Below are 21352 nucleotides of genomic sequence, written 5' to 3' on the forward strand. Positions count from 1 at the left end.
CATTTCGAAGCAAGCATTTGCTTTTATAAGAGATTACGGAGAAACGTGGCGAAAGATAAAGCCAGTTAATATGAAACGCGAATTACATAGTGAATTATGCACGTACATGATTATTTACGTTTACGCTGCTGACGCCGAGAGAAGAAAGAAAGTATACAAAGTAAATGTTTCGCGGTGAAAAACAAAACAGGCAAAAGACTTGTAACGAATAACGCTCGCGATATACGTTTTTCCTCGACGATGTATCGTTACCCTTTCAAACAAATAGCCTCCATCTTTTGCCAAGAACACCCTCTCGGTCTTAGTCGCCTATCTCTCATCAGGTTATATCTGGAATTCATCCGATAAGCATATATTCCGACGCGTTAAAATCCGTAAGAGCCATATATCGACTCCTTTATTCATTAAATGTATCCGGTCCCTCGATAGGGCTCTTTTTCTGTCTCGCACCCTTTTTTTCTCCCTTTCCTCCCGTCGCCGACATCCGCAAACGATTGTGTTCGAGGAGCATGACGGGTGGGTGGGATCGCTATGTGGATATCGTTAAGAGGCAGACACGTCTCGAATCTCTCTCTGCGATTTCGATCGTACATGGGGGCCCTAATGGACGCGCGTGACCGACCGTCCTTTACTTGGCGCGGCTGTCAAAGTCCGTTGACACCGGAGGAGATCATTGATCGCTCTCGCGCCTCGTCGTTCGCACATACTATAATAAGAGCCGGAACGAAGAAACTAGAGAATCTCAAGGAAAGAGAAGCGACAACTCTCGAATGGTGACCACCTACTCCTGATTGGCTGGCATAATATGTGCTTTTTAGATATTGCGACGCCAATGCGGAACACGTATACATTTATCACACAGACCGCATTCAACAGTTGAGCAACGTTACTAGATTAAGCTATATTATATCGCCATTTATTATATAAATTCTAGTAATGTGGCTCGACTGTTGAGGCTGCTGAACGCAGCCACGTACATCACATATTTGACATCTGTCGGTGTTAGGTTAGATGTTCTGCATTGGCGTCGCAATGTCAAAAAGCACATATCATGCCGGCCAATCAGGACTAGGTGGTCACGTGAGCAGTTTTGTCGCTTCTTTCTCTCTCTCTTTGAGGCTCTCTAGAAGAAAGCATGTGTATGTACAACGCAATTTGTTTCGATAAAAAAAAAAGATCGAAAAGAAGGATCGACGATCTCGCGAGGCCGATAGATCACTCGCAAATAAAAAAGTAACGTATACGAAGAGCAAAGTGTGTACGTGACGGGAAGAATCGAAACTGTAAATTGTGATACATGACTCATTGTGACTCCGTCTCGTTCCTCACGTGTCTCGTGAATATCGATATATACGAAATATCGAACATCGGCGTTTTATTCGTTTAGACAAAAAGGTAAAGATATTTTTCATATTTTCCCTTTTCTTCCCCGGCCATATTATATCGCGTATCGAAAAGCCCGCGAAAAACGATCGAAGCTTGGATGAAACGATTCGGTTAAAAAAAAAAGAAAGAAACGATCGACTCTCTCACCGTGGATCTCGCGGTCTTGATTTACCGATCTATGCAAATCAAAAGTAATCCAATAATCCCGAGTGACACGAATAATTCCAGTTCCCATACGGGCGTGAGAGGGAAACTGACTCACTCGCTGCGCCACTAGTCAATTACATAAATTGAGGTCCGCAAGTTACATTAATTAAGCGTTTAATTCTTCGTTAATCCCATGGAAGACTGCGTCACGTCTTATAACCCTTGGCAAAGTCGGCGTTTCGACAGCCCTAGATTTCACCGTAATTTAACAGCGTTACCGGAGGGGACGGAGTTAACTCTCCGTGTGTATGTGAGGTGAATATTATACGCTTTGAATATTTTAATGTATATGTATTCAAAAACGGAATGATCCATGCTTAATTAAATTAGTCTGATTTACATCGGGTTAGATGCTCGGGGTTAAATTTCTCGAGAAATAAATTACTCAATTCAATTGATGCATATATTTGAATCCCCGAATTAAGAAATTCGATTTAGAAAGATTATATTAATAATATATTTAATACTGCGCTCGGATGATTTTAAAATTAGCTAAATAAAGGTGAGATGAAAATATTTAAATTCATCTCAGATATAAAACGATTTTGTTTTAAATATGTATATCTAAATAAAAAATAAAGTTATATGGCGATTCATCTAGATAATTAATTATCTGAAATTATCTGAATATTATTCTAAATAATGTAGTAAAGATAACACCATTTTGTCATCTATATTTTTCATCAGATATAAATAATATATATCTTTATTATCTATATAAGGATAAGAAATTTTATCTCTAGATGATCATCTATATAATTTTATTCAAACAACAGCAAACACTGATTACATTCAATTAACAATTTTGTTACACATATTAGAGAGTAGGAGAAGAGCGCGGGCTGGTTTCGAAGGGGGTGATAAATTAATAAGAGAACTTAAATATATACGAGAGAAAGTTAGAAGATCTTGTGATGCAGTACGCGCCGTGCCACGACGTTCGCAGTATGTTTACGACAATTTACGATGCACTTTATAATAGCGAGAGACAGGTAAACCGCAATGCTCAAGTTTTACCGGTGGTCGTTCGTTTTGCATCGTTGGTCGATGGACTTCGCGAGAAGGACTTGAGAGAAATATTTTTAGAATCGTTCCAATTCTTTTTCGAAAGATTTCTGGATATCTTCTTTATCGAGAATTTCGCAAATTCTCGTCATAAAAAATTCCTCCATTTTTGTCGCCGCGCGCGTTTGATTAAACAAAGAAAAAATTTAATCAAGAGAAAAACAAAGCGGGGGCGAACAAAGCTTTTGTCATCCAATTATATTCGTACAACCGAAATCCCCTTTGAACTGTCCCTTTCGGGTGTGCAACGTAACTTTGCAAATTGAAATGCGTGTGGAAATGAAAATTTTTGCATATGAAAAATTGACCGAAAAAATTCGCGAACGAAATTCCGAGCACTTGCCTTCTCGCTGCGAGGCACTTTTATATTTGCGAGCGAGAAAACCGAGGGGGCAACCATTCGGTTTCGCGCCCCGAGAGACGCCACGAAGAGAGAGGACGACGACGCATTTTGCACGTTCGCCATCGTCATCGCCCGGTGGCCCTACGGAGAAATTTTTGCGGCGGAAACGCGCACATATAAAACACTGGACGTCACACGGCATGACCGTATATTATCTTTACCGTGGAATTATTCAATTTTAATCCCGCGTCACTATGTGCTCGCACGACCGCAAGATCTCCCCATGCGCTTGACACGCGTCGTTTCCTTTTTCTCCTGCGGCAAGACTCGCCACAGTCAGTCGTCAGAGCGCTTGACACGATCATGCAATACCGATGGAACGTACGGACATAAATAATCGTTGGAAAAAGGCCACCGAATTTATACGCGTCCGCTTTCAACAAAATTATTGTGCAAAAGAAAGAATACTTTGTATTATTTGTTGAAATTTGTCCATTGAGAATGCAAATTTATATGCCTAGTATACAATTTCATTCTTTTATATTATTACATTAGGTAGATATCAAAATGATTTTTTAGATTGCAATATAATTGTGTGTGTTTTAATAATGCATACTTATATTGCACTTTATTTCATAAAATATATAGACGAGTATTTAGATGCTGACGTAAATGTCAACTCTTTTATCGATTCGCAAGAAAAGGCCAAGAATTTATACGCGTCCGCTTTCAACAAAATTATTGTGCAAAAGAAAGAATACTTTGTATTATTTGTTGAAATTTGTCCATTGAGAATGCAAATTTATATGCCTAGTATACAATTTCATTCTTTTATATTATTACACTAGGTAGATATCAAAATGATTTTTTAGATTGCAATATAATTGTGTGTTCTAATAATGCATACTTATATTGCACTTTATTTCATAAAATATATAGACGAGTATTTAGATGCTGACGTAAATGTCAACTCTTTTATCGATTCGCAAGAATATTATAGCACGTGTGATTAGCCATCAGACATGCACAATCTACATATCTACACATAAGAAAGAACGTGGATATAAAATAAATTGGTTTGTCCAATTAAATATTACACCTTGTCAAATCTTGAATAACACCTTCAAGAGGAGCTTAATGACGTTAAATCGATTTACATAGTTTTTTATATCGCAATATCGAGTAAATCTGTATTTTTTCCCTCTCTTTCAGGAATTCTCAGCTATTGTTCATTGTCAACAATACCACCGGAAAATTCGCGGATGACGCAGAACATTCTCAATGATGGTACTATGCAATTTATATACCAATGCAGGAAGGGCTATAGAATCAAGGGTCACAAGGTGCGGACTTGCATCAACTTACAGGATTGGGACTATCCTGCTCCGGAATGCGTGCCTCGAAGTAAGATACCGTATCTCCTATTTTAAGCGAGCCGACGCGACGCGTCTCTCTCTCTCTTTCTCTGTCCGTCTCTCTCGGCGGAATTAATTAGGAACGCGGAACGCGCGAGTCTACTATCAATCTCTATATAGGATCGCGCCGTCGTATCGCTTTGACTCAATTGACGTCCTCTCATTCGCGGAACGTACTCATTATGATTAATCGTGTCCCCCGGTTGATTATATATACGTCGATTCAAGTATTCGCATATTGCATCCCCGATAATTGCAACAGTACGAACGGAATCGATCATCGAAGAAAATTATGTTTCTCTTTCCTTTTTTTTTTTTTTTTTATTTTACAAAAGACATTTCTCTCCGCTGCGCGAAGAACATTTTTTATTATTTAAGACAATAATTATATTCCCTCGTTACTCTCATTCGTTCTGTATATACGTCCAAGCGCGCGCACCGATAAAGTTTCTTTAAACTGGTTTTACGACTCGAATGAATTAACGAACGAGTATCGTATATGTATATATGACGTCACCTTCCATAGTCCGCGGCATTACACTAATTTGATCGACATAAGTCAATTATTCGCTCGAAAGGGAACTTAACTCCCCGTCAGCCTCGACGCACGTGTTCGATATAGACTGACGGACAAATCCGTTTAACGTGTGAGACATTGAGTTGTCGAAATAAAGGGGACTCGTGGCGCCAAGTGCGGCTCTTAATACTGCTGTAACAGTTTGCTTATTCGATAGAGACGATCGAGTCTCCAATCGATAGATGGGCGTCCATAAAAGGGAGCATTTGTCCCCCTTGGAATTAATTCTCTCCTTTTGAATAAACACTGAAATTTATTTGGATTTATTTAATATCGAGGAATGAAAATAACAAGAAGTAAAATTTTTAAAAATTAAGAAAGAAAAAATGTATTTGTGCCCCCACCTGGAAAAAATCCTGCGGATTGGACCCCCATGGTTGAGAGATACGATTATAAATTCGCGTTCCACTCCGTTATTCGATCTTATCGTTTACGCAAACGCAGAAATAAATTCAGCCTTAACGCAGATGTTAAACGAAGATATTGAAAATAAAACGATTTAATTGATATGCAAAAAAGAGGAAAACCCTCTATTTTTTTTCTCTCGACGGTATAATTGTTGCACACGTATAGATATTTAAAAGAGAACAAACAGCGCGCGTTGCAAAATTAATAAATGCTATCTCCGGCATCGCTCGACTCGGTATATTCACGTTATAATCCAAGTTGGAGAATTGGAATTACATATATTTAAAACCGCAGTTCGTAGAGAACCCGCGCGATATGTCAAAAAGTCTCGAAAGTTTCGAAGAACAATTTACCCGGGACGCCCGTTGCTATGATTTGTGGAAACACGACTTTAACGTCGGAGGGGATTCAATTTTCACCAATGTTCAAGTTATCGGCATATCTTAAGGGAGGGAAGAGAGAAGAAGGGGTTGGCATTGCTCCGATACTGCGAATATATATATATATATATATATATATATATATATATAGGATGTCTCCCATTCTTCGCGCTTTCCCTCAAAATCTTGGAGGAACCAATGGAAAACTTTTTTAATTAAAAAAGAAAGAAACGAGTAGAGAGAATCGAGACTTATCTCACGGTTGTAACTTTCACCACTCTATTATCAAAGAGAAATTAATCTCGTCTCTTTTTAAGGGGAGACATTTAGAGGTATCAAAAATAGTCATATATTCATGAATTTTTTCTCGGAAAGTTTAGGATCAAAATGGGATTTTCATCAAGTAAAATTTTTATTAAAAAATATTTAAAAATATGGCAGATATTGTGCCGACGTCAGATGCCATTGCATTTTATGGTACCCAACAATATGCAATCTATATGGTTCTGAAATTAAAAAACTCGATTGATTCTTAAAATATATAGATAAATTTAGTCTTTATCATAGCGAATTTTAAAATTATTTGAATATAAGGACGAATTTTTTATTTATCGTTTCATGGCTGTTAAAAAAATCCTACAACAGAAACTAGATTTATTAGTATATTTTAAGAATCAATCGAATTTTTTGTTTCAAATGAACCATATAAAATAGCATAAACGCCAGCAACAATATCTGCCACATTTTTTAATATTCATAAAAAAAATTCATAAATGTAAGAACTATTTTGTTAAGCGTCTGGTGGTATGTCTCCGCTTAAATACCTATCAAAACGCATCCTTCTCTCTCTCTCTCATAGTTGAGAGATTAGTCCAAAGTATTCGGGCACTTAAGCCGACGAATTACAATGCCGATCGCGAATGAGTCACTATCTCTAGCTCGCTGCTCTGTAATATGGGTAGACCAGCAAACCCGACTGGGATTCCGGGGAAAATTCGCGAGGGTGGCGTTTCGGAGTTTCAGGAACGCGTCTCGTTCCATCGCGCGTGCTATCGGCGGCACGAAATTCGCCGACACGGCATAGCTCGCATTCGCTTCGATGGAGATGAACCGCCAAGTCGTACACCACGCATGGATTATACGCACATATGTATATACATATATATATATATATATATATATATATATATATATGTATATACTTATGTATATGCATCTACATATAGGACATATATATATGTATATACTTGAATCTGGTCAGGATGACGGAACGCTAAAGGAGCCTGCGTTTATTCGATTATCAGGCAAATATGCATCCGTGAATTATACGAGAGATGACGCGACGACCAGATAAAGCTCTGAAAAAAGATCAAAGGGTCGAAAAATTCAGAATTAAAATTCCAATTACGATAAATGAATGGGAAATCATTTTTTTTCTTGCAATATTTCGTGTCTCTTTACTGATGAATGTGAGAATCACGCGTATTCCATTTACTTTATACACGTTATTCGTTTGATATAGGAATGCGTAAAGGATTTATTCGATGGCGATCTCGCATGTATATGCTAAAAGTGTGTATCTCCGCGTAGGACCATCCTATACAAACACACATATATACAAATATACACATATATGGTATATTCGACGAAATTAATTCTTGCGTCTTCCTCCTCGCGTCTTCATACGCTACTCGAGTATCTCATTTTTGCTCGGTGAAGCGAATATTCTATTTCAAGTCCATTCGCGATGAGCGCGGGTGTACGAATGACGAGAATTTAATTAAAATTCTCTTTAATTATAATCGCGCTAAAGGAATATTTTATTTACCAGTGCAATAAGCGCACAACGCGCGCCGGTTTTTCTTTTCCCACGTGCGAATATTTAAATTAATTAATCATTCGAAAATTCGTTAGGTATAATATTATTACATTACATTATTATATATTCGACATGAGATGCAACTTTTAGCTGACACATGCATTACGTATGTATTGTATATAAAGGTTCATCACCACGTCGGCGTCCCGATCTCTATCTAGGCGATGAACCGGTTGAGGAACCGATTGCTTTGCCCGGAGTTGAATTTCTAGGCGTGAAAGAATATCTAAGGATGTCGAATAATACAGACGAATTGAAAAAGCCCAGAAACGCGCAAAAGGACGGCAAGAAGAAAAAGAGAAAAAGGAAGAAGTCGAAATCCTTGTCGAAACCATCCACGGCGAAGAAGTTAAATGAAACTGTGGTGTCCCAGCTCGATAACAGTTGTTTCGTAAAGACTCGCCGAAAGAGGCTCATCAAGGCGCCTTTGATCGAACACGCTTACCTCGCCAAGTACGCCAGGTTGGTACTCGCATCAAGACAGTTGTCGTCATCCGCAAAATAATGCAAAAATAAATTTCGATAAAAAATTCGCGAGGAAGGAATGTCAGAGTTTTTTGTTCTTTTTCTTTAATTTTTTTTAACCTGGGATATATTTCTTTTCCGCGGTTTCTTTCGATATTTTATTCTAGAGAGACACTCGGGATAATAGGATGCATTGTTTTGCAGAAGGAAGAACGTCCTGCCACCGTACAATCGATACCTCGTTGCGGTTTACGAATGCGCGGACGGTTACGTGTTCGTGGAATCGACGACGGACAGACTCTTCTGCAGCAACGGCACTTGGCTCGGACGTCGTCCGAAATGCATTAAAGAGAATCGTAAGTCTAATTAAAAATCTCTTTTCTTTCACCCCGGTATAATAAATCGAATTGCATAATACGATAGAGACAACTCGTATTTAAACTTCTTAAGGCGATTCTAAAGCTCTGTTTTATAGCAGAGCCAAGTTGGATTCGATCATGAATCTTTTTATTGGCTATACAGAATGAGAAATCCTTTTTGCCCTCTCCTTTTTTAATATTACTACTTTTAATATTAGTAATTGTGAAAAAGGATTTATCAATCTGTATAGTCAATCAAATACTTATACTCGTAAATTTAGTATATTGTATAGAGAGAGAGAGTACATATGTAAATTTATGAGTTCAAGTACCAATTTTTTATTGACTTTACAGATTGATTTAAATTCTTTTCCACAATTAAAATATTAATATTAACAAGTGGAGAAGGGGTGGAAAGAATTTTTCAATTTGTACTTGAACTCATTTTATGAGAACTCAAGAGAACTCATCAAATAAGTTCAAGTACCGATATTTGTGGATTGACTATACAAATTGATAAATTCTTTTCCACAATTAAAGTATCAATCTGTATAATCGATCAAATAAATAAAAAAAACTTTTTACATAAAATTATAGCGTTCACAATTAATTTGTTATTTCTAGTACTTTAATTGTGAAAAGTGTTTTTGAATCTGTGTAGCGAATGAAAAAATTTATGATCGAATCAAACTTTAGATGCCATTTATTGTGAAATGTATATGCTTTTACTGTTTTAGAACCGCCGATCGACAAGGTGAAACGTTGCGACCAGGGTGCAGGCGAATGCGAACACGTTTGCGAGGATACGCCGACCGGTATAAAGTGCTCCTGCTTCGACGGCTTTCGAGCAGAAGGATCTTCCTGTATAGGTAATCCATACGGCCGCGACTGTAACGTATAAAGCTCGCGCGTGTAAACTTACCGGTATCCGACATTCTCACATATTTTTTGAGGAAAAATCAAACTCACGTTCCTCGACATCTGATATTTCCGTCGAAATTCCCGTATACTTTTTCACGTATCGACTGTCCGTATCCCACTTCGATTCGTTTTGTATTCGTCCCGTTTCCGATATTCCTTCGATCCGATATTCCACTTTTGCGCAGCATTTAAATTTATCCGATCTAAAGCGCGGAATATTCGCCCGATGAAAATGATTTTTGTCGGATGTAAATAATGAAAAAAGCGAGTATATAATTTTAATCCACGCTCTCGCGGATAAACACATTTTCGCGTAAATATCGACTTAATTTTATTGGATTATTGGTTTTGGCAGGTATCGGATTGATTTAAGAGTGCGATTGTACGCGAATCGAGTTGAAAAACTTGTTATCGGCTCGCGGGCATTATTTCTCTTTAATACCTAAGATCTTACCTATAATTTTCTGCTTTGATTCTGTCGCCCGCAATATGCGGTATGTTTGCGAATCATATCGTGTTTGTAGCTCGATGATTGCTCGATCAACGTGGCTCCAACGTTATATCACGCAATCTCCCAGCATATCGATAATACGCAATTATTGCTATTAAATTTCTCACCACGAGTTAAAATAAATGATAACTATGGCGTGGATGATTATTTCAAAGGAAACTGTTTGTCATTATCACGTAATAACTTTCAGCAAAAGATGCAAGTTTGTAATTCAATTTCATAGCTTTATTTTATTTTTTATTAACGTCAAAGTTTCGTTTTTTCAATCTCGACAAATAAAAGTTACATACTTGAATCTTTAAAGATTTTAATGAGTTCGGTTGATTAAATTTAAAAATTGCCAACTTAAAATTGATTAACTTGATCTATTTTTTTATAATAAGTCTGTGCCTTGCAGGTGGCAATTTTTAAATTTAATATATCGATTAAAATAAATGAAACTGACCCCGATATATCTATGTATATATCTTTCCTTTCTTCTCGATATTTTTGTTTAGACATCGACGAGTGTGCCGAAAATAAAACGCAATGTGCTCATATCTGTCACAACGAACTCGGTTCCTATTCCTGCGAGTGTCATCATGGTTTTCAATTGGGAACCGACCGTCACTCTTGCCAAGGTTAGTCGTAAGCGAAGAGACATTCTCGAGCAATATTTTTGCCAATTTTTTCAATTTAAATTTGTACGTTTTTTTATTTATAATTTAATTTAAACGAAACTCTAATTATTATTATTATTAATGTATATATCATATATATATTACATATTATATTACATAGATATCGACGAGTGTCTCTCGAATAATGGACACGGACCTTGTCAAGGCAGTTGTCGCAATTTCGTTGGCGGCTACGAGTGCAGTTGCACGAATATTCCTGGATATAAATTAGCTGCTGACAATCACACTTGTGAGGACGTGGACGAGTGCGCTGTAAATAACGCAAACTGCTCTCACCTGTGCTTGAATACACCTGGAAGTGTCTTCTGTCTCTGTCCGGATGGCTTCTATCTAACTGACGATTGGAAGACTTGTCAAGGTGCGCATATAAATACCTTGTCTATGTCACTATCAATTATTTTATTATCTTGCCTTTCAGCTATTTTGTCTACTTCTCTTTTACGATTTACGAATTATTTTAAGTAGATAATTTCTTTACTTTGCATTTACAATTAGTCGCAATCAAAAATTCACTAATATGATTCTAAAATTCTTCTCATTTAATTGATATTTTACCGAGATTTTAAGAATGAATATCATAAAATCTGAATTATTCTCTTCTCTATTCAGACATTAATGAATGCAAAACGACGGAGAAGATTTGTACGGAAGACACCGAGTGCGAAAATACAATGGGATCATACAAGTGCATAAGTCGAATAGTACATCCAATCATGGCAACGAAGTTCCTTCGAGAAGAAGATTACGATAGCGAAAGGGAAGACGACAACGAGAAGGACGATGACGACGACGAGGACGAGGATGATTACGAAGAAGAGATTACCGAAGTTCCGGAGAATCCGCGCAAGTGCGAGGACGGATTCGAGAGAAATGAAAATTTCGAGTGCGTCGGTAAGTGTTGGTGTGTCCCGTTGAGTCAAAACTCAGAGCTAGAGGACTTCAATTAACTGAATTGCAATGACATATAAAATGACCTTTCCCTTTTTTCCAGATATAAACGAGTGCGAGAACAATTCGCACGGCTGTCAACACGAATGCATCAACGAACCTGGCCGTTACCGTTGCACCTGTCACGACGGCTACGTCCTCGCGGAGGATAGAGCGACGTGCGAGGACGTGGACGAGTGCGCCAACAGGTCATCACCGTGTTCCCACATCTGTCGCAACACCATCGGGACGTACACGTGCGAGTGTCCTCCGGGATTCATCCTGACGGACGACAACGCGACCTGCGCGGAACGGAAGTATTGCATGCACCTAAATCTTTGTTCGCACATCTGCGAGTACACCAAAGACGGTCCAAGATGCGTCTGTCCGCTCGGATTCTACTTGTCCGATGATCGAGTGACTTGCTTGGACGTCAACGAGTGTCTGGAGTTCACCGTGTGTTCGTATGAATGTGTCAATACTCCTGGTAGTTACAGGTGCGCCTGTCCGCCAGATATGAGACTGGCCGAGGATGCCGCTTCATGCGAGGTTTCCACGTGTCCTCCAGGACTTAAGCGAGACGACGATGACAGTGAGTGTCGAGATATCGACGAGTGTCTAGATGGCGAGTACGAGTGTTCGCATTTGTGCGTCAACACGTACGGGTCCTATCGTTGTTCGTGTCCTTCCGGATGGATCCTGGAGAACGACAATTTCACCTGCGCGAAGATCGATCCTTGCTCCGATTCTCCTTGTTCACATTCGTGCGTCGCGACAGGTTCGAAATATAGATGCGAGTGTCCTGCGGGTTATTTTGTGAACGTTTACGGCAAGTGCGAGGATAAGGACGAATGCCAGAGTGAAATGACGAACGATTGCAGTCATGATTGCAAGAATCTCGAGGGATCCTACTTGTGTTCCTGTCCGATAGGATTCGAACTCGGAGAAGACAATCGTACATGCGTCATCCAGAACGAGTGTACAGACCCCCAAGAGAATAACAACTGTACCTGTTCCGCGGGATATTCGTATTCGTATAAGGAGCAGATCTGCGTGGACATCGATGAATGCCAGGACGAACGGGAAAATAAATGTTCTCATGATTGTATCAATACTGACGGCTCTTATTCGTGTCAATGTCCTTCGGGCTGGCGTCTGCAAGAAGACTCTAGGACCTGCCTGCAATTATCGACAGATGATCCTTGCGTCCAGGATCACGGTTGCTCGCATACATGCGAGCAAAACGACGGGAGGATACGTTGCGGCTGCCCGGAAGGATACGAGTTACAGGACGACGAGAAGACTTGCCGAGATGTGGACGAATGCACCGACGGATCTCACGCGTGCAGTCACGTCTGCGTTAACACCGAAGGTGATTATTTTTGCGAGTGTCCTTCAGGATATCAATTGCGCGATGATGACAGAAACTGTCAGGACATCGACGAATGCTCCATCGAGGATACCGGCTGCTCGCACGGATGCTCCAACACAAACGGCACCTTCGATTGCACCTGCCCCGAAGGATACGAGCTGCAGGACGACGGCAGGACCTGCGAGGACATCAACGAGTGTATTCGGAATAACGGTGAATGTTCGCATCTGTGCGCGAACACCGAAGGTAGCTTCGAGTGCGCGTGTCCCGACAATTACAAATTATTGAAGGACGACGGCAGGACATGCGTTGAAATAAACGCGTGTTCCATCGACAACGGAGGATGCTCGCATTTCTGTCGTCAGGACGAGAACGGCCAGGCGTTCTGCTCCTGTCCGTTCGAAATGACCTTGTCAGAGGACGGTGCGACGTGCGCGTACGAGAACGAGTGTCTGAATGAAAATAACGGCGGTTGTTCCCATCTGTGCTATCAGGAAGACGGAAACGTGACTTGCGCCTGTCCATCCGGTATGATCCTGGCGGAGGATGGGCAGCTTTGCGTGGTAAATGGATGTAAGATCGATAACGGCGGTTGTTCCCATTTATGCCACGATGACGAGGACAGTAATGTGACGTGTTTGTGTCCTCCGGGGATGTCCCTGTCGCAGGACGACGACACCCTTTGCGTCGAAAATAATCGATGCCTGATTGATAATGGCGGATGCTCGGACATCTGCGTCTGGGTGAACGATTCGATCGTCTGCGAGTGTCCTGATGGTTACCATCTGTCATCGCAGGACAACACAACCTGCGTGGACATCGACGAGTGTCTGGAACTGCGCGACAACTGTACTCATCGATGTCTGAACATACCCGGCGATTTCGACTGTGCTTGCAACGCCGGTTTCACGCAGAATTCTCAGGATCCAACTCTTTGCGACGACATCAACGAATGCGAAAGCGAGACCGCGAAATGTTCGCATTTGTGCGTGAATCTCGTAGGTTCCTTCCGATGTCTGTGTCCAGCGGAATACATTCTGGAGCGAGATAACAGAACCTGCGTACCAGTGGATGGTTGCAAGCACAACAATGGCAACTGTTCTCATTTCTGTAATCGGGAAAACGAAACTTCCGATGGAGTCTCGAGCGTCGTCTGCTCCTGTCCGCTCGGTTACCGCTTAAAACGCGAGGATCCCAAGACCTGCGAGGACATTAATGAGTGCGAAGATTTTGAAAATGACGTGGAATCAGGTTGTTCGCACAAGTGCGTAAACACCGAAGGCGGTTATCGTTGCGAGTGTCCCACCGGCTACGTCCTGACGCCGGAGGACAGAAAAAACTGCGTGGAGGTGGACGAGTGTTTGACAGATGATCACAATTGCACCCACGAGTGTGTGAATCTGCCAGGTGGTTACACGTGCGCTTGTCACGCGGGATATTACTTGCACACCGACGGGTCAAACTGTTTCGACATCGACGAGTGTCAGGAGAGGAACGGCGAATGTTCCCACGTTTGCACCAACACCGCCGGCGGTCATCTCTGCTCCTGTCCATCCGGATATGAGCTGTCTCAGGACGAGAGAAGCTGCATGGACGTCGACGAATGCGCGAATGATAACGGGATTTGCGACGAGCGTGCCACGTGCGTCAACACCGTGGGATCCTTTCTCTGCGAATGTTTGCCGGATCACGTGCGACGAAACGGCACCTGTCGACCGTCCGATCCTTGTCAGGATCAGCTTAACGGCGGCTGCGAGCAGATCTGCGTCGCGGTAAACGGTACCGCGGTGTGCTCGTGCGAGAAAGGTTTTCAGAAGAGCGGAATCGATGCTTCCGAGTGTCACGACATCGACGAATGCGCCGAGGGACAGCACAACTGCGAGCACATCTGCGTCAATAAACCTGGCTCGTACGAGTGCGGGTGCAAAGAAGGATTTCGGATGGTAAACTCCACTTGCGTAGGTAAGTGAGACACCGAAAATTCATCTACTCCAATAACTATTTTAGAATTAGCTATTGTCGTACATGAATTTTATTAAGTAGACATTGTTAAACACTTTATATTAACATAATTTTTATACGTGACACCTAATTCTATGCTGGTATATTGGTTCTGTATTTGACATAATTATTTGCATTGCGAAAACGCGAGCCATTATATTACTTTGTTATTGTTCATAGATTTTTACTTCTTCAGTGAGATAGATATTCTTAACAAGACGAGCGGCGTACAAAATAAAAGAATAGAGACATGAATGAATTGTTTTAGCTACTGATTAAAATTCTCGAGAGGAAGAATGTATAATAGTCGTCACTTCTGGAAAATCCGACATAACGGATGACGCGTGACTCTTTGCTACACGATTTCGCAGCGCGTTCCACTTTCGAAGCTTGCTACAAAGTTAGACTCGCTCAGCTTAGTTGAAGTTTTCGTGAAGCGACATATCTCTGTGTGTATGTGCGTGCGTGTGTGTGTGTGTGTGTGTGTGTGTGTATGTGTGTGTGTATGTGTATGTGTGAGTGATGTGTGTGCTTTTTAGACGTCGACGAATGCGCGGCTGGTATCTGCAAGGGCAACAAATGCACCAACATGTCGGGTGGTTATCGTTGCGAGTGCGAGTCGGGATATCGATTCCACGACGATACCTGTGTAGGTTCGTGCGGAGAAACGTTTTCCGCGAAAAAAAAGGAGAAAAACCGACGTCACTTAATCGTAACTGAACTGAGTTTACTTTTGCACAGACATCAACGAATGCCTCGAAAGGGCACCCTGCAACGAGAAATGCATCAATACACCTGGCTCTTATTACTGTACGTGTCCTCTCGGATTTCAACTGCAAAAAAACGAATGCGTAGGCAAGTTGTAAAGCATTGTATAAAATATAGTAGAGCATTACCTAGGACACAAAACATCAAGTCAATCTATAAGTCTGATTCATTAAGAAGTTTGTTTGTCGTATAAAGAATAAATTATGTATGTGTATGAGCGCGATGAAAAATAGAATATTCATCACCCAGACAGCATCAAAATTTGAAACATGACGTTTTAAGATGTTTTTTTTTAAATATCATAAAATCCCTTAAAGACATCTTAAAGATGTCTTATGTCTCGATTTTGGATATATTGCTGTCTCAAAAAAAGGGATATAAATTTAATATAAATATAATCTCTCTTTAAAAACTTCTTAAAAATACTTATATGAATCAACTTGATCAAATCTAGTGATCCTTTTGATTTTAATTTTTGCGTGTAAAAAATTGCATGATTTTTTTATAACATTAATTTTCAAACTTTGATATTAGATATCAATGAGTGCGAATGGAATCGCGACAGATGCGATCACGAGTGCATCAATACCGTGGGATCTTTTGTCTGCGCTTGCCGTACCGGATATACGTTAATTACGAGGTAAGAGCTAAGCACGAATTTTGGAGACAACAAATTATTTCGAAAAATTAAGATCTTCCATTTTCTTCTCCGATATAATTCTTCACCTATAATTGCATGACGCAGGGGACAATGTCAAGACGTAAACGAGTGTCTAAACCGAAACGGCGGTTGCACCGGAGAGTGCGTCAATACCGCCGGAAGTTACTACTGTAGTTGCAGTGTGGATTTAGTGTTGGCACCCGACGAGAGAACTTGCGTTTCGCCGACATCGAGATGTCACGCCATGGAGCCACCTTTACACGGAGAGGTGTGAACATTGTTATTGTTACTGTGTAGCTACCGTAAACATTACATTAGATGCGAAACTTGAGCATATGTCTGAAATATTTCTTTGAAATATTTCGAAGATAGCTTTTATCGCGTACCCAATAACACAACGTATTTCTTTCTCGCATTTACTAAATTTTAACAAATTTTTATTTGTTATTATATATAATTCGTTAAAATATACTTGGCCTGATTTTATCATTTTAAATCATATTAAATATAAAAAGAGCGAGAAATAGAAAGAATAGTGGAATTTAAAATTGATATGAGATCGATAAATACATATATGGGGCATTCCATATCAAGGGTCATTTTCAATATTCAATATCTTTAATTGACATATCGAGGTAGAATAAAGTGCAGTTTTTAAACGGTAAAAGATAACATTCTATAAAATTTATAGGTTTTAATGTAAGGATATTAAGCATAAAATTTAGCTGCGAAAAATGAAAAAAGGTCGCTTTTTCGCAATAAAAGTGGCTCATTTGACACGAAATGCCTCATATATATATCGGCAGAAATAATAATTTAAAAAATAAAATTTGCTCTTGAAACAATCTTCTCTAAAATCGAACAGATCAGATGTCCCGGTCACTCTTCCGGCGCATCCGTCTACCCGCAGGGTGCCAAATGTCACGTTCGATGTCGCAGAGGATTCCGACTGGAAGGGGCGCACACGAGACACTGCGTTAGTGACGGCCGATGGAGCGGGAAAGAGCCTATCTGTCTGCGCGAAGTTGTGACAGACTCCCTTTACAATCCAAGTAACTTGCTTGTAACTCTCTCCTCTTCCTCTACAATTCTACAGTTTTAGCGGGGAGGGAAAAAACGCCGCCACCCGTTTGTAACTTTGCGAGAAATTTCATCGAGATGTTCACTCGATAAAATTTTAACAAGCTGACTGTTGCGTTATGAGGCGTTACTTTTTAATATCGTTACTCCAACACTTGATCGTTTTGACAAATTATCTGAAGATATTTTACGGAATAATTTTGCGACATTTTTTCCCGGAAAACGCGGAAGGGAAAACGTTGATGGAGCGAGACGCGCGCATTACTTTAAATTAATTTGTATTACACGTGCAGGCAAAGTGGCACTTTGTGTGCGTGTTTTCTGTGCGGAAAGCGGCCGATTTCCCACGCCGCCATCCAGCGGCGACGCGGTGAGTGAATAAGCCGCGTTTAAAGTCATTGCCCACGGTTAAAACCGTGGGCAATACATTTCCCACGGCTTCAGCCGTGGACAATGACTTTGAACGCGGCTATTCCCGCACCGTGCCGTTGCAAGATGACGGCGTGCGATCGGCCACCTCGCGCACAGAAAACGCGCACAAAGCCACTTTTCCTGCACTTGTAATACAAAATATCGTGTGTATCAAGTGCGGATTGACAATTGTTCACTCGTGTGGGGTGGTCCATCCCCCGCACTCGTGACCAATTGTCAACTTTTCGCACTTGATACACAATATACTATTTCCTCTCTTCGAACTCGTTATCGGTTTTTTTCCGAACGAGTGCACGGAAGTACGGAAGAAAAGGCAAAGTTCGAGATGCTCGCGCGTGTTCGAACATGCGTGAAATATCGCCGGGGTGCGCGGACCAAGAGTAATCCAACGGCGAAAATTCTCGGACGCGTTAAATTAGTCATGCTCCACTCGGAAACGGCTTTTAATATTACAAAGTTCCCTGTGTAGAGGCTGCCTGCTAACGAGATCATACGTTAACGCCGCCCCTTAACGAGCTTACTCCGGCTCGGCGGCTTTTTACGTTCCGCTCTTTTCCTCCCATCGTTTCGTTCCATCCGCTTTGCCCGCTTTTTCATGCCCCGCGCACATTTTCGCGGTTCTTCTTTCGTGCCGCTAATTGTTTCGTTTAATGGAAAGGAGATTTTGATTCTACCTTTCCACCATTGCACTTTTTTACAGACATATACGTATACGCACATCCCCACCCACCCCTCGTTAATGTATTATAAAATCAACTTTTCGAACAAGTATTTAAATTTCTAAAAGGGACGTCCTTTGGACAGCTTTTATCTGGTATCAAACGATATTACGCTTATTACCTCTCGTTCCGTCAATTTTTTTTATGGAATATACTCGACGTATCTCTGACAAAATCCTCGATTTAGCGCTCAATTTTGAATGAACTCGATAGAGAGAAAAAAAAATGTCGATTTTTCGATCGGCGAAAAGAAAAAAAACTATTGAACATTATATAATGTTGCGTTATCGTAAACACGATAATGTGAAAAACGAAAAAGGGGTATAGCAAGGTAACAAGGTTCGTTTCGCACGATGGGATATTTTCCGGCACCTGTTAAAGTAACGTCTCTCTCTCTCTCTCTCGCGTAAGAACGCAAACGGGAGAGCATAGATGGGAATTGCGCGCGAACGTAATTACGATATGATCCCGTGCTATCGGTGTCGGAAACTTAACAACAATCGACTTTATCGCCGCAGACACGCCACGACCGTTCGTGAGCTGCCCCCAGGACATGGACGTCGAACTGCCGGCCAGGCAAAACACTATACGCGTAACTTTCCCGCAACCAAAGTCCAACATGAACTGGTGGAGGTAAGAAATACATATACATAGAATCATAGAACTATATCACAGTGCGCGTATATAATTGCGCGTATAATTAGACATAACTACGGAGCAAATGGTCCGAGTCAAGTCTGAATTTCTCTCACTTAAAATAACACCCTTTTGAGATAATATTTCTCGCGCCTCGTAGATTTATTCGAACGACCCTTTTCTCTCCGTTAAATGCAAACGAGATAATCAGTGTTATGCTTTTTAATGATTTTAAAATTAGCTAGATAAAAATTTGTTAATTTATTTTATAGATAAGATGAAGATAATTTTGTTTTAAATATATCTAGATAAAAGATAAAATTATATGGCGATTCATACAGATAACTTTCAGATAATATTATTTTTAAAAGGGATATACAAAATATATTTATATTTTTATTTGTAAGTTTTTATCGTTCACTGCTCAAGAAGTTCCGTTATTTAAGTATTTTTATGTCTTATGACTAAACCAAATTATCTGAATATTATTCTAGATGATTTAATAAAGATTGCACTTTTTTTAATCTAAGATATACACATATATAGATAATACATATTTTTATTATCTATATAAAGATGAGATGACGCCAAAATTGTATCTAGATAATCATCTGAAAAGTTGTTTTTAGATAACAGCAAATATGAAGATAATATATTATTTGAATTTATCGCGTCACACTTACCTTGCTTAGTTACGTCTTTACGCGCTGTCGCGTTCTCTGCGTGTGGCCTCTTATTTTCTTTTTCCTTCGTCCTCTTTAGATACGTACACGCCTCACCCCCGTGGGCGAAGCAATTGCAAGCGGATCTGCCGGCGGGTACGACGGTCGTTACCTTTACGGCGTGGTCGCCGGTCTCTAATTACACCAGCACCTGTAGAATTGTGATAAGAGTGCGCGGTAAGTCTCGCTTATAAGAAAAAACATAGGAATAAAATCGTCGCGAGAGAGCTCCCTTTTCTTATGCCCTTTTTCTTATCGTTGAGCTAGAGCCCTAGATATCACCAGTGTTGTGCTCGGATGATTTTTAAATTATCTAGATAAAGGTAAGATGAAAATGTGTCAATTCAGCTTGGATAAGATGCGAAGATGATTCTTTGAATTTAAATGTATCTAGATAAAAAGATAAAATTATATAGCGATTCATCTAGATAACTTCCAGATAATTATATTCTTAAAATTACTTATGTAAACATAGTTATAAAAAAAAATGTAAATTATTAAAGGGATAGAAAAATATATTCAGTTTATTTGTAAGTTTTTATCACTTACTGCTCAAGTTCTCTATACTCCTTGAGTATTTTTATTTATTATGACTGTAAACCATCTAAAATTATCTGAATATTATTCTCGATTCTATAGATAATTTAGTAAAGATTACACCTTTTTCATCTAACAATAAGATGCAGGTATAAATAATATATATTTTTATTATCTACATAAAGATAAGACGACGTCAAAATTTCATCTAGATGATTATCTATATAATTTTATTTAGATAACAGCAAACACTGGATATCACAGAAGCGACTATCGACATATATCAATTGATCTCGATTATCTGCCATTTTGCTTCTATTATAATATATAAATACATAAAAGAATAAATAAATAAAAAATACATGTAAAAATAAATTATTATTATTGTTATTATTTTCTTTATGTTATTATGATTTTATAATAATAATTATTTGTTTAAAAAATTTTTTATAAATAGGAATACTTTCTCTTTGTCATTTAAACGGACAAGAAGCAAAATCTGAATGTCGCCTCTCTGATATCTAGGACTTTAGCGTTACGCTTATTTATAAATAAATGAATTTACCGGGGCTAAAAAATATAAAATATAATAATTACGTCGCTATCGAAAGAGAGATTTTAAAGGCGAATCCTTTGAAAAATGTACGCGAGCGCAAGAAGAAAGGTACACTTTAACGCAATTCGATTCGCGCGAGATTAATCTCTTTCCGATTCCTCTCTTTAATTCTTCTACCGCCAAAGTTAGAAATGGGCGGAACGTAAAAATAAAAAAGAATAGAAAATTCAATAGTTCGAAAGTCGATCTTTGATTTTGTACATTATTAATTCAGAGTCCCGGAGAGAGGCGTGTTCCCTTTTATCGATACTTTCTCCTTTTTTTCCCTTGTAAATTCATCTATTT

General features: G+C 39.7%; 1 protein-coding gene and 1 long non-coding RNA gene across 5 annotated transcripts in view; one reads left to right on the forward strand and one right to left on the reverse strand.

The window, feature by feature from the left end:
• Positions 1-20071, reverse strand: part of LOC146720389 (uncharacterized) — a 30229-nt gene extending 10158 nt beyond the window's left edge. Inside the window, exon 1 of the long non-coding RNA XR_014926077.1 lies at positions 19876-20071. This is a non-coding gene — a long non-coding RNA (uncharacterized LOC146720389). The remainder of the gene's footprint in view (positions 1-19875) is intronic.
• Positions 1-21352, forward strand: part of LOC114934663 (uncharacterized) — a 46463-nt gene that overhangs the window by 11329 nt on the left and 13782 nt on the right. For all 4 annotated transcript variants that reach the window (XM_085488541.1, XM_029307360.2, XM_029307359.2 and 1 more), the window contains exons 3-16: positions 4214-4405; positions 7786-8122; positions 8330-8481; positions 9222-9353; positions 10414-10536; positions 10697-10954; positions 11206-11487; positions 11588-14857; positions 15638-15751; positions 16199-16304; positions 16410-16593; positions 17191-17377; positions 19075-19189; positions 19955-20091. In XM_085488541.1, coding sequence (XP_085344667.1) covers positions 4214-4405; positions 7786-8122; positions 8330-8481; positions 9222-9353; positions 10414-10536; positions 10697-10954; positions 11206-11487; positions 11588-14857; positions 15638-15751; positions 16199-16304; positions 16410-16593; positions 17191-17377; positions 19075-19189; positions 19955-20091 — 5589 coding nt within the window. The remainder of the gene's footprint in view (positions 1-4213; positions 4406-7785; positions 8123-8329; positions 8482-9221; positions 9354-10413; positions 10537-10696; positions 10955-11205; positions 11488-11587; positions 14858-15637; positions 15752-16198; positions 16305-16409; positions 16594-17190; positions 17378-19074; positions 19190-19954; positions 20092-21352) is intronic.

Source organism: Nylanderia fulva, unplaced genomic scaffold, assembly GCF_048542155.1.
Source record: "Nylanderia fulva isolate GAGA-0341 unplaced genomic scaffold, ASM4854215v1 Scaffold7, whole genome shotgun sequence".
Classification (NCBI taxonomy): Eukaryota; Metazoa; Arthropoda; class Insecta; order Hymenoptera; family Formicidae; genus Nylanderia; species Nylanderia fulva.